Genomic DNA, 18624 nt, shown 5'->3' with positions numbered 1-18624 from the left:
CCGCACTTAGTGGTGTTTGTAATTCAACTTGACTGAGGTTAAATTTCTTTTTTACTATGGATTTAATTTGTTGATATTCTAAAAACCTTGTCTTGTTGATCCCATATTGTTCAACTAGTCTGTCAAATGGAATAAATTCTGTTCCCTCTAATATATGTTCTAAGTATTTAATTCCTTTACAACTCCATTCTGGGAAATTAATCATATTATTGTTTTGTAATATGTCAGGGTTATTCCAGATAGGTGTACGTTTGCATGGGATTAATGAAGACTCCGTTATTTTTAGAAACTCCCACCATGCTGTTAGAGAAAAGCTGATGTTGATACTTTTAAAGCATTCATGTCTTTTGATGTTTGAGCTAATAAATGGTAGGTCTGAAATCTCTAGATCCTTGCATAGTGCCTGTTCAACATCTAGCCAGGGCTCAACTAAGAAGGTATGTTTTAACCATTCTGAGATGAACTGAAGCCTGTTGGCTAAGAAGTATTGGTGAAAATTAGGCAGATCTAATCCTCCTCTATCCTTGGTTCTTTGTAGCGTTTTTAAGCTAATACGCGGGGGTTTATCTTTCCAAAGGAATTTGGAAATATATGAATCCAGAGATCTGAACCAATCTTGTGTGTTTGTTAGGGATCATCAAAAATAAGTAATTTATTTTTGGCAAGATCATCATTTTTATAGTGGCGACCCTTCCCATGAGTGATATGGGTAAAGATTTCCATCTAGTCAGATCGCCTTCTACTTTCTTTAGAAGTGGGATGTGGTTTAGTTTAGTTAAGTCTGAAAGCTTAGGAGAGACATTAATACCTAAATATTTAATATTTCCGGATTGCAGTGGGGCAGAGGAAGAATTATGGAAGGAGCAGTTAATGGGGAGAACTGTAGATTTTGGCCAGTTAATTGAATAATCTGAAACTCTTGAAAACCAGTTTATTAAAGTAATTACCTCAGAGAGGTTGGTTTGTGTGTTTTGCAGAAAAAGCAACACATCATCCGCATAGAGACTGATTTTATGTTCTATGTTCTTACATTTTATGCCCTTAATTGTTGTAGCCTGTCTAAATGCTGCTGCTAGAGGTTCGATAAAAATTGCAAAAAGTGAAGGGGAGAGTGGGCATCCCTGTCTGGTGCCCCTCAGGAGACAGAAGCTGGAGGATGTCTGGTCATTTGTTCTGATACGAGCCGTTGGGGAATTGTATAATATTCTTATCCAGTTTATGAAAGAGTTTCCAAAACCAAATTTGTGTAAAGTTGCGAATAAAAATTTCCAATTAACTCTGTCAAATGCTTTTTCTGCATCTAGAGATAATATTATGGTTTCGATGTTTTTATCGTATGAGTAGTCTATTAAATTAAGTAATCTACGAGTGTTTGTTGAGGAGTGCCGACCTTTTATGAAACCAGTTTGGTCAGGATGAATTAAGAGGGGGGTCATTTTCTCTAATCTCTTTGAGAGAGCTTTGCAGATTATTTTAAGGTCTACATTTAAAAGAGAAATTGGACGATAGCTTGAGGGAAATAAAGGGTCTTTGCCTGGTTTTAGCAGGAGACTAATGTTGGCAGAATTCATATTTGGTGGTAGTCTGCCCTTTTCCTCGATTTCCTGCAACATGCTGTGGAATACTGGTGCCAAAATTGTCCAGAATTCTTTGTAGAATTCTGCAGGGAAGCCGTCTGGACCTGGAGCCTTATTATTGGGCATACTTATCAGGGCTTCCTGGAGTTCACTTGGCGTCAGTGGCGAATCCAGTTCCATTGCTTGACTATCTAGTAATTTTGGAAGAGTTACGTTGTCAAGAAACAGATCAATTTCATTTTTAGATGGGTTTATTTGTGGTGAGTATAAAGTTTCATAGAAATCCCTAAAAATGTTGTTTATTCTTCCAGGATCATATATTGTGTTCCCCGATAAATCTTTAGCAGCACATATAGTTGTTTTTTCTTTATTTATTTTTAGCTGGTTAGCTAGAAATCGACCTGATTTGTTACTGTGTTCAAAATTCTGCAAGCGAAGTCTTTGTATAAGGAATTGTGTTTTTTTATTAATAGTTTCATTTAATTCTAGTTTTGTTTTGCATATTTTGTTCAATGTTTCCTGATCTTGGTGGGACGCGTAGGCTTCTTCTAGTGATTTGATGTTTTTTTCTAATTCCTGAATATTTTTGTTTTCTTCTTTCTTTTTGTGTGATGAGAAAGAAATTATTTTACCTCTCATCACAGCTTTCCCTGCTTCCCATAGAACAGAAGCAGATATTCCGGGAGTGTCATTAAAGTCTAAATATGAAGTCCATTCCTTTTTAAAGTATTTAATAAAGTCTTCATCTTTAAGTAGTGATATATTAAATCTCCAGTTTTTACTTGGCGTAGTATTATTCTTGTGCATTAGTGTTAAAGATACAGGAGCATGATCGCTGACAGCTATAGGATGAATCTCAGTGTCTGAAATGTCACACAGCAGTGAGCTGCTGACCAAAAAATAATCCAGACGAGAGTAAGAGTGATGAACATGCGAGAAAAAAGTATATTCCTTACTGGTGGGGTGAAGAGAGCGCCATGCATCGCAAAGACCAAAGTCGTTCATATACTGTTTGATTATATTTGTGGACTGCCAATTACGCTGAGTTCCTGTTGTGTTGAGCCTATCCATTTCTTCATTTAGTCCAAGGTTGAGGTCACCGCCAAGAATGAGTGTGCAATCAAGGTGTTCAGAGAGTGCACTAAAAAAACCGTGGAAGAAAGAGGGTTCATCAACATTTGGACCATATATACTAACAATACATAGTTTTTTGTTCAATATTGATAGTTTAATAATTAGAAATCTACCCTCTGGATCTATAACTGTATCGAGTACTGTAAAATTAACATTTTTATGTATTAAAATTGCTACTCCCCGTTGTCTAGAATTATAACCGGCTGCAAACACGTTAGGAAACTCAGGTGTTTTAAGTTCATTTAAACCTGTGACAGGTTTGTGAGTTTCTTGTAATAAAACAATATCTGCTTGTAGTTTTTTAAGCTGGTTAAATATTTTTAACCTCTTTCCTCTGGTGCCAGCTCCATTTACATTCCATGTGACAAACCTCAGCATGCCCTTAATTGTGCGTGTATGTCTAATGATGTATGCTGGGTGTTTCGTTTAGACAGGTGGAGAGAATATGGAAACATCCCTTGTTTGTAAATAGAAAGAGAAAAAGAAGTGTGGTGAGAGACTCCATAAGTCTGACTATGTGTGTGAATATACACTAATATGAACAAGCGTGGCTTGCTTATGTGTCCTGCAAGTCTGTGCGTGCTGTGAGGCTGTTGTGAATGTGCTGCCGTTGAGCTGATGTGTTTGCGTGATCGTGTTGTGAAAATATGGAGAAATTGAGGGTGTTGTTTGTAGGTGAGTGGGGAAGTAGGTGACCACAGCAGTGAAAGACAAGAGAAAGAAAGAAACCACATGAACTGTGAGCGACAACAAAAAAAAAAAGAAACGAAACGGAAACATTCCAATTAAAGCAATGACGGAGGGTGACGGTGTTATATCTGCTATGACATCATATTGATATTACTAGCTTAAACTCATGTTAAAGGAGAAAGTGTGAGTGAATAAGAAAAGAGTGTAGCGGGTTCTTATCTGGAGTGCAGTTAATATAACCACGGTGTGGTGCCGAGGTCGCGGTAAAGCTGTCCGTCCACGTAGAGCCGGTCCACGGCGATGACAGCACGGGAGCCTTTCTGGATGAAGCTACGTCGAACTGGGAACAGGACCTTGCGTCGTTCCAGGATCTCTTTGGGGAACTGGTCGTTCACGCTGAAGTCCGTTCCTTTCAGCTCTCTGCCGCGACTCTTCACCTATTCCTTCTGTTTGAATTGACTGAATTTGGCCACAATAGGCCGTGGTCTCCCGGTCCGCGACCGCGCGCCCCCCAAGCGATGTACTCTATCGAAGTCGATGTTCTTTACGGTGTCCTCCGGCAGCTTCAGGTGGATTTTAATGAAGTTTTTCACCGTTGCCTCTGCGTCCTCTCCGGCAGTTTCTGGAATACCAGAAAACACAAGATTATCTCTCATGCTACGGGCTTGTAGATCGATAACGGACTCTTTTATTTTTTTATTTTCAATGTTTAGCTGGGTCACGTTATCGGTGAGAGATTTAACCGACTCCCGTAGCGTGGCATTTTCAGCGGCAAGCGTTTCCACCTGCTGCTGGCTGAATTCCAGGGATTCTCTCAGAGATTTAAATTCCCGGTGTAAAATCTCCACCAGGGACAGCCTCGCATCGAAACTGGACAATCGCTTGTCGATTGACTCCAGGATTTCTGCGATGTCTTTGCCGGCAGGCGATGTTGTACCGGGGGAGTCTGCCGGGCGACTTCTCTTCGATGACGGCGTCTCGATTTTGGCCGGGGAAGATGCACTCTGGGCCTTATGCATTACTAAATCTTGAAAACAGCGGTCGATGTAATCTTGGAGAGCGTCTAAACTCTCCCCGTTGTCCTCCAGGGTGTTAGAGATGATAAAACAGATGTTGTTAGTTATATGACAATTGATTAGTATATTTGGTAATACTGAAGCTTGGAAAACCTTTGTTAAACTCTATGCTACCATTTGCTTTTTCTCCGCCAAAATCTCCGGCGTCTGACGTCACCTACAACATCACTTCCGTCACTTACCGTTCCCTCCGTCACTTACCGTCAACTTCAGCGGGGGAGTCCTCTTCCTTACATTTCCTCCTCCCTCTCTTAAGCGCGAAGTGCTTCAGTCCTCTGTCATCCTAGATAAACAATCAGCAACCACATTTGACTTCCCCAGCCTATACTGGACCGTAAAGTCATAAGGCTGCAGAGACAGGTACCATCCTGCAATGCGGGCATTCGCATCCCTCATGCGGTTCAACCACTGGAGGGCACGATGATCAGTCTCCAGAGTGAAGTGACGTCCCAGAAGATAATACCTCAAGGCCTCAATAGCCCATTTCATGGCCAAGCACTCTTTCTCCACCGTCGAGTACCTCGTCTCCCTGTCGAGTAGTTTCCGACTCAGAAACACCACAGGCCTTCTTTCACCATCCACCTCTTGCTGAAGGACAGCACCAAGGCCAACTCCCGAAGCATCAGTTTGCAAGATGAATGGCTTGTTGAAGTCTGGACTGTGTAGAACTGGATGTGTGGAAACTGCTTCCTTGAGGTCTCTGAATGCTTGCTCACAGTCTTCCGTCCAACGCACTTTGTTAGGGGCTGAGCCTTTTGTGAGGTTATTAAGTACAGTGGATCGCTCTGCAAAAGAAGGTATGAATTTCCAGTACCAGCCTACTAGACCCAGAAAACCTCTCACCTTCCTTTTAGTTGTCGAAACTGGGAAGGACTGAATTGCTTCAATCTTTCCAACCTGCGGCTTTATCTTCCCAGAGCCAACTACAAAGCCCAAGTACTCCACTTCTCTCTTGGCTATGGAGCACTTCTTGGGATTGATAGTCAGTCCAGCCATTCTGATGGAGTGTAGCACCTTCTGTAGGTGAATGACATGCTCTTCCCAGGACTGGCTGTACACCACCACGTCATCCAGATATGCTGCAGAGAATGCTGACACATCTCTCAGTACATGGTCCATTAATCGTTGGAATGTCGCTGGTGCACCTTGAAGACCAAATGGCATGACTTTAAATTGGTACATACCAAACGGAGTTTTGAAGGCTGTCAGCTCTCTTGCTTCTGGTGCCAAAGCCACTTGCCAGTATCCTTTACACAAATCAAGTGTTGTAATGTACGTTGCTGATCCAACTCTCTCCAGCAGGTCATCCACCCTGGGCATTGGGTAGGGATCAAACTTGGATACTGCATTCAAATATCTGAAATCAATACAGAATCTCAGGGTGTCATCTTTCTTTGGTACCAAAACAATCGGGCTGCACCACTCACTACTTGACACCTCAATGATTCCCAGGTCCAACATCAGTTTTATTTCTTTCTGCAGCACTGGCACCAACCGTTCTGGAATTCTGTAGCTCTTTTGTCGAACGGGTGCATCCTCCTTCACCCGTATCTTATGCTGAACCAGTGATGTGAAACCTGGTGTTTCTCGAAAGAGCTGTGGGTCCACGAGTGGTTTTATATCAGCCTGCTCAGTAGGAGACAAATGAGAAAGGTCAACTGAAGCACAAACTTGAATGTTAGTTGGAAAGAACTTCTCAGTCACCTCCTCATCCTTAACTGAACGCACCAGTAACTGATAGACCAGCTCTTGTCGGCTGTGGAATTCCTTCAACAAGTTCACGTGAAATGTCTGATATTTTTTAACTCTTTCTGGCATATTCAGCTCATAAGTGACTTTACTCACTTGTCTGACGATCTCGTATGGTCCATGCCATTTTGTCAGCAACTTGTTATCGCTGGTGGGAAGCAATAACAGTACTTTCTGACCTGGAAGGAAGACCCTATCCCTGGCCTTCTGATCATACCAAGTCTTTTGATGTTTTTGTGCAGCTTTCATGTTGTCTTGCATCAATGATGCCATTTTCTCCAACCTCTCTCTCATGGTGATGACGTAGGCTGCGATGTTTTCGCCCTCTGCTTTGGATTCCTCCCAGCAGTCCTTAAGCAGATCCAGGGGGCCTCTCACTTGGCGACCGTATAAAAGTTCAAAAGGCGAGAAGCCAGTGGAAACCTGCGGGACCTCCCGGTAGGCGAACAGAAGGTATGGCAGCCATTGATCCCAGTCAGCACCTGTGTCAGAGACAAACTTGCGCAGCATACTTTTGAGAGTCTGGTTGTATCTCTCCACTAGCCCGTCCGTTTGGGGGTGATACGGGGTGGTCTTAAGTCCCTTTATCCCTAACAGCTTATAAACCTGCTGCAAAAACTTTGATAGAAAGTTCGTTCCACAATCCGTCAGAATTTCTCTTGGTATGCCTACCCTAGAGAAAAGCTGCAGAAGACAATTAGCAATGTGACGAGCTTTAATTGATCTGAGTGGGAAGGCCTCAGGAAACCGTGTTGCATAGTCACATATGACTAATATGTAGCGATGACCTGTGGAGCTCCTCTCTAAAGGGCCCACGATATCCATGCCTAGCCTCTCAAACGGTGTTTCAATAATTGGCAGCGGTTGCAACTGGGCTCGTGCTACTCCTTTACCTGAGGTCAACTGACATTTTTCACAGGAACGGCAAAACTCAGAAACCTGGACATACATCCCTGGCCAAACAAAACGGCTGCTGATCCTATTCAGTGTTTTGTGAAAAGCCATATGACCTGCCCATGGAATTGAATGACCCAAATCCATAACTTTGTCTCTGAACTGTTGTGGGAGTGCCACAGCTTCGCACTTCCCCTTTCTCTGGTACAAGATGCCTCCTTTAATCAAGTAAACAGTGTCTGCAAGACAGCTTACCTGACCTTGACTAGCCCCCTCTACCTCGGTTACCTTCTCAAACCAGGGTTTTAGAGTAGGGTCGCTTCTTTGGAGTGCACCTAAATCTGAGGGAACATCAAACTCAAGTTGGTTATTTGGCTTAGGGAACAATGCTGTACCTTTTCCCCCTGAGCCTTTGAACTTTTCTTGTCTTTTCTGAGCCCTAGACTTCCTAATCTTCCCTGGCTCCGTTTCGAGAGACTCCTCAAAAAAGGGTAGTTCTTGCATCATTTCCTTTGCACTTTGTGCTCTTGTGACTACATGACAGGATTTAAATGGCTCAACTGTCATATCTAGAGGAAGTGAGCTTCCAGATTCATCACCTAAGCCTTGAATGTCTTTCTCAGCACTCACTTGAGGGTCATAATCCGACTGATGTATTAGATCAAAAAGAGTGGGGATGTCATTACCAAGTATCACTGAATATGGCAAACTGGGAACAACAGCTACCACTAACAAGTAGGTTTGACCTCCTACTGTCAGGTAAACCTCAGCAGTGGGGTACCTGTGTTCGTCTCCATGCACACAACTTATTGTAGCCCCAACCCCACTTAGCTTTTCTCCTGAAATTATGCTAGAGTGTACAAGAGTTTGGAAGCACCCAGAGTCAAGCAAAGCTTCCTCTTTACGCCCATTAATTAAAACAGGGACAGTACAAGCTTTCTTTCCTACTGGCTCTGTGGCTGGTCTTGGAACTGCACATAAAAGAGATGGTTTTGACTTAAGTGCAGGGCAAAATTGTTGTGTATGGCCAAAGTTATGACAGTGATAACATTTAATATCCTGAACTGAAGACTTAAAGGATTTCTTCACATTGTGAGGTCTATGGGAAGGGAGCTGCCTAGAACTAGAAAGATTTCTAGCCTGAACTTGACCAGAACCCTGTTCACCCCCAATGGACTTACTTGGTTGGGCGTAGTGGGTCTCCCGGCTGAAGTAGGTGCTCTTGCTTCCTTTTCTGGCTGAAGTGAAAACCTCTGCGAGGCTAGCTGCTTCCTTTGCAGTCTTCGGGTCATGCTCACGTATCCAAATCTCCAGCTCTGGATTAACCATTCTCAAAAACTGCTCCAGAATTATCTGCTCAGATATTTCTTCTACAGTTGATTTTTCAGGTTTAATCCATCTTGAAAACAGGTCTTTCAATCTTACATAAAGTTCACGTGGTGTCTCACCTGGTTCAACTTTCGAAGATCTGAAGCGGCATCTGTAGGTGTCAGCAGTGATCTCATATTTTACCAGAATTGCCTCTTTCACCTTATCATAATTCTCCGAGTCTGTTAAATCCATAGGAATGTAGGCTGTGCGGGCTCTACCTGTCAACAGGGGAACCAGACGAATAGCCCACTCATCTCTGGGCCATCGACACACGTTTGCCATTCTTTCAAACGTAGTCAGAAAATGTTCAATGTCATCTTCTGGTGACAGAGGAAAAAGTTTTGGTTCAATTAAAGACCTGGACCCACTGGCCACTGGAATGTCTTCACCATTGAATCCAAGTTCTTGTTCTTCAGATGTTGTAGGGGGCGCTGGCGCCTCTGGTGGGTCAGGCTTATCAGTTACAGCGTTAACTTGTAGCTGGATTTGCTGAAATTGATGCTGCATGCCTTTCCACCTTTGCTCCTGACGTGACAAATCCTTCTCCCACTTTTGGTCTCTGGCTGCTTGAGACCGCATAAGAGATTTCACCAACCCTGTCAACTCCTCCAATTTGTTCTCAGGGCTTGTTGCTGCCATGGCCTCTAGCTCAGATGAAGCTCCAACTCCTTCATCAGGCTGCTCCTCTTGGCCTGGCTTTCTTCCACCTCTTGTCATCATCTTCTCACTGTGGCATGAGTGACACACTCCTGACACCACTTGTAACAGGGCAGCCCTTAGCGGCTGGAAACACAGTGAGACAGACCAAGGAAAGTGTAGTGGAACAAAGTATTTATTTGCTATATGGCTCTCCTTAAAACAATTAACTTGTCGAGCTTCTTCACAGCACAAAAATCCATCCTCTAATGACAACTGGCAGCCTTAAATACACTGAACAAAAATATAAACGCAACACTTTTGTTTTTGCTCCCATTCCCCATGGGATGGACGTAGAGACCTAAAATTCATTCCAGATACACAATATAACCATCCCTCCCAAACAGTGGTCACAAATCAGTCCAAATGTGTGGTAGTGGGCACATCTGCTATATTGAGATAATCCATCCCACCTCACAGGTGTGCCACATCAGGATGCTGATCTGACATCATGAGTAGTGCACAGGTGTACCTCAGACTGCCCACAACAAAAGGCCAAACATTTGCCCAAACACCTTGAAGAGGACACAGGCAAGAAAGGTGAGTAATCATTAACTTACAAACACTTATTTGCACCACTTTTATCCCTAGATTTCACACACACATTTGCATTAGTTTTCCTTATTGGTAAACCTTAATCACAATCTCAATCACCATTCTTCTCTCCTGACAGACAACCACCACATTCCTTGATGAGGAGCAGCTGTGCAGGATCTGAAACAAGGCTACCAACTGATTTTAAAATTCCCAATAAATAGTCAATAAATATTTAAACTTCTTGTGTGCAAATCCATGCTTAAAGTGCAATGCTCATAAAGTGCTTGATAAGGTGCTTTTAATAAAGTGAAAGGTGTGCTCTAAAGTGCTATACAGACAATACAATATAAATAAATGCAGTAAGGGAGTCCTCTTCCTTACATGTCAAAACATTAGTATAGGAACAATTATAACTAATTATTTCACACTGATGTTTAATCTTATTCATTAAAACTTACTCTCAATCACTCCCATCATGCTGACAATCCTCGCTTTATTGGTAACTAGAACAGCCTCATCAAGTTTTGGGTGCTCTGGGCACACCTGGCACAACGTTTCACATGGAAAGAGCTGTTTCTGATGATCCATTTTCTGTGAGATGACATTTTCTGGAAGAGATCCAGGAATTTTTTTCTCTTTAAAAATATAGCGTATACTCCTTTCGACGGCAGCATTGTCCTCAAAGGAAGAACTCTCCTGAGTCGTCTGTGATGGGGTGCTTGATGATAGTGGTACAGTTGATTTGAAGATGTCTCTCTGTATCTGGAAGAGATGCCATTTAGCTATGTTTTTATGAGGACATGATATTCTTGGCTTTGTACAAACACAATGCCAGGTGTTCTTCAGAGCATTGTAAGTCACAAATATTCTGCCAAGACGGCAGAAACTGTGTATTTCCGGCTCAATTACAGACAAACAGATCTTTGTTGAGGATCCACCAAAATCCACCCTCACACAAAGTGGAGCATGTGCCATCTGGGCAGCTTTCTGTCTCTTTATGCATGTAGCAGCTTTGGCCTCTCCAAAAAATTGAAGGTCCACCATTTCCATCATGATGTGCTCTTGAAGAAAAACCTCCTTTACAGTTTCTCGGCAGTAATCTAGTGAGTGAAGGTGCTCACATAAACTGAAGCCTAGTCCGCTCCGCTGGGCTAGCAACTGGTATTGCTGACATTCCTCCAGCTTACATCTGATATTGTGAGACATCCCCCATGTTTTCCTCTGAACGTGAACTGGCACAGAAAACCCATGGCCAGTTCTCTGCACAGCAAATAACCCTGTAGTTTCATCTACACAAACACTGCAGATGACTGGCCAGGCAAACATCTATTGATTGGTTGGAGTGCTTCCTCATCATGTGAGCCTTGTAGTTTTTGGTACGAAGAATAAGGCCACAGTGAGGGCATGTCATTTTCATGGACTTTCCATCAGCTGCAATTTTATTGAGCACAGAGGGTAGAGCATATGAATGTTCTAACAAAGATTCAGAAAATGGTTCAGATACCGAAGACAAAACCTTGGGGGGGAGACGGGGCTCCTCGAAGCGTACTGCCGGAGGAATACGGGTCTCCTCGGAGAGTTCAGCGGGGAGCAGTCCTGATAATGATGGCTGACTTGGCATTGAAGAATGCTGACAAGACAATAAATGCCTTGCCATATCCCCACGTCGTATGATTGTAATCTTACAGACAGGGCAGTGAAAGTGTCCTGTTGTCCTACAAGGCAGCCTGCACTGGCATATCATTTTATCTGTAAGAGAAGAAAACAAACAAACAGATGTAATTTAAATGTAGTTGTATAGAATGCAATCAATTTATCTAATAATCAGATTGTACATGTTAACAAAAACATCCAAGCCAACCTCAGTAATGAAAGCAAAATGGTATGGATCACAAAAGTTATGTCAAGAAAAGTGGTGAAAAGTAAATAAAAATATATTTTATAAAAACACTATTTTTGTTGCAGATGAATGCACTGAACTGTACAATATCAACAGCAACTTTTAAGTCAACAAAGATACTGCAGAAGTGCTTAAAAAAGTGCATATTTATAACTAGAAAGTATATTTAATACAAACATACCGTTGAAATGCAAAGCATTTTTTATATGCACACTTAGATGCTCCTCAATCTTTGCCCTGACAGTAGGGCTGAAAGTGGGGCACAGAGGGCAGTGAAAGAGTCCTCTGCAACACGTGTTGCATTCCTGCAATTCTGGCTTTAAGCCCGAATTCCACATTGATATGTGCATCTAAAATAGAGAGAAAAACAGATAAACACCATATACACATTTAAGTTAAGGTTTTAGCAGAAATAACAATTTACAGTTGGCATGTAATAGATTTGGGAAGAAAATTCTTGAAAAAACCCCCCAAATATTTTACAAGACACTTTAATTTGTGAGATATGTTTCTATTGACATGTAAAAGTCAATTGAACAGGGGCTAACTAAAATCTGGGCAATAAAAAAGCTGTACAGAATAGAATAACGAATAGAAGTATTGATAAATATATAAATCTGTTTGTGACGAAATTTACAGTGTTGACGCTAACCTAAGGTGTCACAAGTACACACGTTCCTTACTACAGTTTAGGTACCTCTGTTTAAAAATAATCAAATAAAAGTAGAAGCATTGACTCGACTTTTTAGTCAAGTGGAAGTAAGAAGTACAGGGTCTAAAATAATACATTTTGTACATAAGTAATAATTTATGTACAAAATTTTGAAGTAATCTTGCGTCCAAAGCACGCGTGCGGGGGCTGATTTACAAATGTACGGATTACAAAGTACAGATACGCGTGCTAAAATGTGAGAAGTAGAAGTATAAAGAAGTATACAGTAGGCACAAAAAAGTACAGCAATAAAGTAAAGATACCAGAAAATTCTACTTATGTACAGTATTGAAGTATTCGTTATTTTGCATCTCTGACGCCAACAATAAATCATATTCTAATGCAAAATATGTTTTTTTTTTCTTCTTCTCGCCCACAGAAGCCGTTAATCCAGCTCTCTTACTTAAACCAGGCCCAGGAAAAAGCATATCTATGCGTTTCTCTGCCATGGAGCACAATGAAAAAAAAATTAAATAAGAAGGAATGTTGTTGTAATGCAAAAAAAGTGGCAACATGGCTACTGTGGAGGTCACGTGTATCCGGTTACTGTGGAGGTCACGTGTATCCAGTTATTGTGGAGCTCCACAGTGGCTGCAGCCAGACCCTTCTCACTTCCTTACTACACCCCCACCATTTGTCTTACTGTATGGGTGTCAGACATGTTAAAATCCAGTGGCACCAAGGCATTATACAATAAAATAATATTATTAATACATAAGTAAAAGAATTTCCTATACAGTAGTTATCCACATTCAAAGCAAGGGTTGATGACTACAGCTCATAAGTAGTACCTGACCACAAATTGCTAACAATTTTTTATGCTCAGTACCGCATAGCAGCTGGAAAGAACTGAAAACTGCCTGTCCAATTAAATTTTTATGAACTGATTCTATAGGGAGCAACTTTTATGTCACCTTGTGGGTTTCTTTCTCATCTCTCGTTGGTATTCATGAAATAAGATGAATCTCAGTAAACAGCACATGTGTCCAGCCTCAGTGAACAGCCTGTACAGCTCCTGCTGTAGTCAAATGGGGACACATAGAGAACATGCCGGATCCTTCATCACCATTTACTTTTCTCTTCCTTTTCCTTCATCCTTCTCTTCTAAACTCCCAGTGATGTGTATCAAATTAGTGTTCTTTACCATGCTCACCAAGGTCAGCACTAAACACTCAGAGCCTTGTTCTTGTAAAAAAATAAAAATAAATAAATGCACCATCTAATTCTAAATTTGTCTTTCATCACTAAGTAATAATCAGAATATTATTTCCAGTGACAAGATATTAGGGGTAAGATAACAATCAGGGACTCCATACCTCTGACAAGGCTAAATTAACCCGATACCATTGGTAAAGAATGCTTAAAGCAGTTCTTGGATTCAAATTCAAATCTGGATTCAGCTCAAGAGTAACAGTTAATTACACCAACCATTCAATGTATTATTAACAAATCTGTGTCCAACAAACATGGGCCTGCAAATAAATTTTAACTGACATTTCATCAACTGCCTTTAGGCTGAATTGGAGCACTGAGCATGAGCCTGGTTTTACTCAGATTTTGTATTGTGAACTCATAGCCTTTTGACTGAAAGGGAACAAATCCTTTGGGCAAAATCTGAAAAATTTAACAGTTACATGGTTTAATAACTAATAATTTAGTCACCAGAAAAACTCCTAGTCATCAGATTGTGCTTGCAACATCAGACACTCTTTCCCAGGTGACCAATCAGGGCACAACTTGCCTTCCTAATCCAGAGCCATCTTGACCTATCTGCTGTCTGTTAGATGTAGGTTCCCTGCCCTCTTACTCCAGTGATGCCAGATCAGCTCAGAGCTTTGTTGACTCATGAATCCTCTTTACTCTTGATTACCATATTTTTCGGACTATAAAGTGCACTGGATTATAAGACACACTGTCGATGAGCGGGTCTGTTTTCATACATAATGCGCATTGGATTATGAGGCGCATTAAGCAAAAGAAAACAGTCAGATAAGTCAAACTTTACTCAACTCATTCTTCTTGCCTGCTCCACTTCCGGTACAGAAGGTGCATTGATTTAGTAATGTTGAATTCTCTCACAGCTGCTCTAATCCCATGTTGTTGCAGTATACAGTGGCTTGCAAAAGTATTCAGCCCCTTGAACTTTTCTACATTTTGTCACATTACAGCCACAAACATGAATCAATTTTATTGGAATTCCGTGTGAAAGACCAATACAAAGTGGTGAACACTTGAGAAGTGGAACGAAAATCATACATGATTCCAAACATTTTTTACAAAAAAATAACTGAAAAGTATTCAGCCCCCTTTAATCTGAGTGCAGTCAGTTGCCCATAGACATTGCTTGATGAGTGCTAATGACTAAATAGAGTGCACCTGTGTGTAATCTAATGTCAGTACAAATACAGCTGCTCTGTGACGGCCTCAGAGGTTGTCTAAGAGAATGTTGGGAGCAACAACACCATGAAGTCCAAAGAACACACCAGACAGGTCAGGGATAAAGTTATTGAGAAATCTAAAGCAGGCTACAAAAAGATTTCCCAAGCCTTGAACATCCCACCGAGCACTGTTTAAGCGATCATTCAGAAATGGAAGGAGTATGGCACAACTGTAAACCTACCAAGACAAGGCCGTCCACCTAAACTCACAGGCCGAACAAGAAGAGTGCTGATCAGAAATGCAGCCAAGAGGCCCATGGTGACTCTGGACGAGCTGCAGAGATCTACAGTTCAGGTGGGGGAATCTGTCCATAGGACAACTATTAGTTGTGCACTGCACAAAGTTGGCCTTTATGGAAGAGTGGCAAGAAGAAAGCCATTGTTAACAGAAAACCATAAGAAGTCCCGTTTGCAGTTTGCCACAAGCCATGTGGGGAACACAGCAAACATGTGGAAGAAGGTGCTCTGGTCAGATGAGACCAAAATGCAAAACGCTATGTGTGGCAGAAAACTAACACTGCAAATCACTCTGAACTAGAGATGGACCGATCCAATATTACGTATCGGTATCGGTCCGATACTGACCTAAATGACTGGATCGGATATTGGAGAAAAATAAAAAATGTAATCCGATCCATTAAATATCACGAAAGCACCTCACAAAACTTGCAACACGCCGTAACTCACCTCAGAACGTTAGCATGTCGGAGCAGTATGCATCACGTGATAGAGCGGCTGTGGCATGCGGGACCTGTGGTCTGGATAGCATTTGGAGCTTCGCTAGCAACCTGGCATTTCATCTCCGACAAAGTTATCCCCGAGAGAAGTAAAGCAAGTGTGTAAGTCCATCTCTGAATGTTTGTGAATGCGTTAAGCTTAACAAGCGACTGCCTCTCGCTCTCCGGCTGCTACTTCAATCGTGAAACTGCTTAAATGATCAGCTGATCGGCTTTTCTGTCGTGAGTCCGTCTTTGTTTTTGGCCCACTTTGCACCAGAAAGAGGAAACCAGCGGCTGAACAACAGCAGCACGTTTAAGCTTGATAAGCTGTTGTTAGAATTTATTTAATATTACTTTCTACACCAGGATCTTTTTCTACGTAGCTGACGCTGGTAACTGTGCAGGGGCGGATCTAGCAAAGTTTAGCCAGGGGGGCCGATAGGGCATTAACTGGGAAAAGGGGGCACAAAGACATACTTTTCTTTCTTATTCTCATTTAAAATGTCTAGCTTTTAATAAATAATTATCTGACACACAAAGTTTTAATTTGATGTAAAATGAATAGAAGTCAATTACTGTATATAGTGACTATTAAGTCTAATATATATACCCTAGTAAGCTATAGTACTTTTTCCTTTGGGAAGGTACCATCTGTGCAGTCTGCAATTTTGTTGAAGAAAGATGTTGAATCTATTTAATATTTCTTGAAAAATAATTGATTTCTGTGCATTTTTTTTCACACTGCATCAAATTAAGGTTGATTACGTCGATTAAGCATCATGAGGTGGCGCGTGAGGGGTGGTTCCCTATTTTTTTTTTTTTTTTTTTTTTTTTGTTGTTGCTGGGAGTTGGAACCCTATTAGTTAGGTTGCTTAATATTTACGCTAAGTACTCTTTAAAATACCAGAATAGGGAGGATGGTGTAGGTTTAAGTTTATTAGATTGATCAGTATTGCTGAACTATGAAATATTTTTTTTGTATACAGGTATAACAGAATAGCTTTAGTGTAGTTGTTGTTTTAAACTTGAGTATGAACTTGCAGACTTGCAAAATGCAGCAAGATATTTAAAAAAACAGTTTTGTTGATTAAAAAACACTATATCGGATTCATATCGGTATCGGCAGATATCCAAATTTATGATATCGGTATCGGTATCGGACATAAAAAAGTGGTATCGTGCCATCTCTACTCTGAACACACCATCCCCACTTTCAAATATGGTGGTGGCAGCATCATGCTCTGGGGGGGCTTCTCTTCAGCAGGGACAGGGAAGCTGGTCAGAGTTGATGGGAAGATGGATGGAGCCAAATACAGGGCAGTCTTGAAAGAAAACCTCTTGGAGTCTGCAAAAGACTTGAGACTGGGGCGGAGGTTCACTTTCCGGCAGGACAACGACCCTAAACATAAAGCCAGGGCAACAATGGAATGGTTTAAAACAAAACATATCCATGTGTTAGAATGGCCCAGTCAAAGTCCAGATCTAAATCCAATCGAGAATCTGTGACTCAAGGGGGCCGAATACTTTTGCAAGCCACTGAATGTTATGCTAATATAGCTGTGTTGCTAGTGATCATGTAGCACTTCATAATATACCAGTTAGAACAATTTCAACCCTACAACTGTGGTGTATTCATAATTGCCCCTGGTATATTTGATGTATGGGCAGTATGTGTTTATTGTTCGACTGTGTCATTACGTGTTACGCATAGGGATGGGTACCGGTATCCGGTGCCATTATGGCACCAGTTCTGACATAAACAATAGTAACCAGACCAAAAAGCAGCGCACATTTCGGTGCTTTTTTTCCCCCTGAGATGTCATACACTTTGGATTCCAGCCAATCATTTTACCTTTGCGAGCGTAGTAGGCGGGCCCAGGTATGTACGTTCTTTTAGAGCAGAGCTACAGATTAAAATTGCCCAAAGCGAAGCGTTCAAAGTCTGGCTGTACTTCACAGCAAAAGATGCAAACTCAGCAGCCTGCAACAAGTGCTTTAAGGCGATACTGTGCAAAGGAGGTAACTCCTCGAATCTAATGAAACACCTGGCGACGTATAGCATTTTGTTAAAAGCCGAGAAATGCGCCATATTTGATAGCTTGCTGCGAGTCCTCACACCGTGCACATCTACTGCGCGTGGGTTGCCTGTTATCTGACCTGGAGTTAGCAACATCCCCCAAAAACCAGAAGAGTAGAGTCCTGGCCCCTAGCCCTGCTAGTGTAGCAGTGTCCACCACGAAAATGAGCTCGATGACGATCTCCCTTGCTGCCCTTTTTATTGAGACACAGTTCACACAAAACACGTCAGAACAAAGCCACGCCCAGACAAGGCATTGTATGTATATGTGTGAACTTCTGTATTTAAGTAATAATGTGTGTGTGTGTGTGTGTTGTTGATCAAAGGGTCCTATAACATAAAAGCAGAAGGAACATCCTTGGTCATAAAGAGGGTAGTCTCCCCCACACCCTAGATCAGCGGTCCCCAACCCCCGGGCCTCGGACCGGTACCGGTCCGTGAGTCGTTTGGTACCGGGCCGCGAGAGTTGAGGCTCAGGTGTGAAATGTATAGTTTTCAGGGTTTTTATCGGTTTTCAGCGTTATTTTGTTATCATTTTTATCGTTTACTTGGTTTTCCTTGGTCTTTTCACGTGTGTTATGAATAAATTTTCTTTTTTTCGGTACCGGTACTAGTTTTATTTTGTTGTATTTATCCGCGACACCTTAAAGGCCGGTCCATGAAAATATTGTCGGGCATAAACCGGTCCGTGGCACAAAAAAGGTTGGGGACCGCTGCCCTAGATGATTCACCCTAGGCAAGGCAATTTTATTTGTATAGCACACTTTCAGCACAAGGCAATTCAAGGTGCTTTACATGATTAAAATAAAACACAAAAAATAAAACATAAAACACTATAAAAGTAAAATACAAGAAAACATTTACAAAAAAGCATTTACAATAAAACAATAATCAAAACAAGAATTTATATGAAAAAATTAAAACAAACAAGTAGAGAGCCATAATAGGATCAGTTACTCATAAGCAAGTCTAAATAAGTGAGTTTTAATTTTAGACTTAAAAGAGTTCAGTGTCTCTGCAGCTTTGCATTCTCCCGATAATGTGTTCCATATGG

The 18624-nt window shown here is 41.5% G+C and overlaps 2 protein-coding genes and 1 long non-coding RNA gene across 5 annotated transcripts in view; 1 reads left to right on the top strand and 2 right to left on the bottom strand.

The window, feature by feature from the left end:
• Window positions 1-18624, top strand: part of tnfrsf21 (tumor necrosis factor receptor superfamily, member 21) — a gene marked incomplete at its 3' end in the record, with an annotated part of 221673 nt that overhangs the window by 113283 nt on the left and 89766 nt on the right. The window lies entirely within an intron of this gene.
• On the bottom strand, window positions 384-9588 carry LOC309689117 (uncharacterized protein). The gene is made up of 2 exons (XM_082505285.1): window positions 8302-9588; window positions 384-7461 (listed from the first exon to the last, which is right to left on the bottom strand). Exons 1-2 carry the CDS (start codon window positions 9209-9211, stop codon window positions 4745-4747), a joined length of 3627 nt encoding a protein of 1208 aa, XP_082361411.1. The 5' UTR covers window positions 9212-9588; the 3' UTR covers window positions 384-4744.
• Window positions 10920-17016, bottom strand: LOC309689176. Its single transcript, XR_014271296.1, has 3 exons — window positions 15462-17016; window positions 11806-11974; window positions 10920-11473 (listed from the first exon to the last, which is right to left on the bottom strand). It is a non-coding gene; the product is annotated as an uncharacterized lncRNA (long non-coding RNA).

Source organism: Aulonocara stuartgranti (assembly GCF_965226115.1).
Source record: "Aulonocara stuartgranti genome assembly, chromosome: 15".
NCBI classification, from domain to species: domain Eukaryota; kingdom Metazoa; phylum Chordata; class Actinopteri; order Cichliformes; family Cichlidae; genus Aulonocara; species Aulonocara stuartgranti.
The sequence above is the reverse complement of the archived record's forward strand: the minus strand, read 5'-3'. Positions and strand labels throughout refer to the sequence as shown.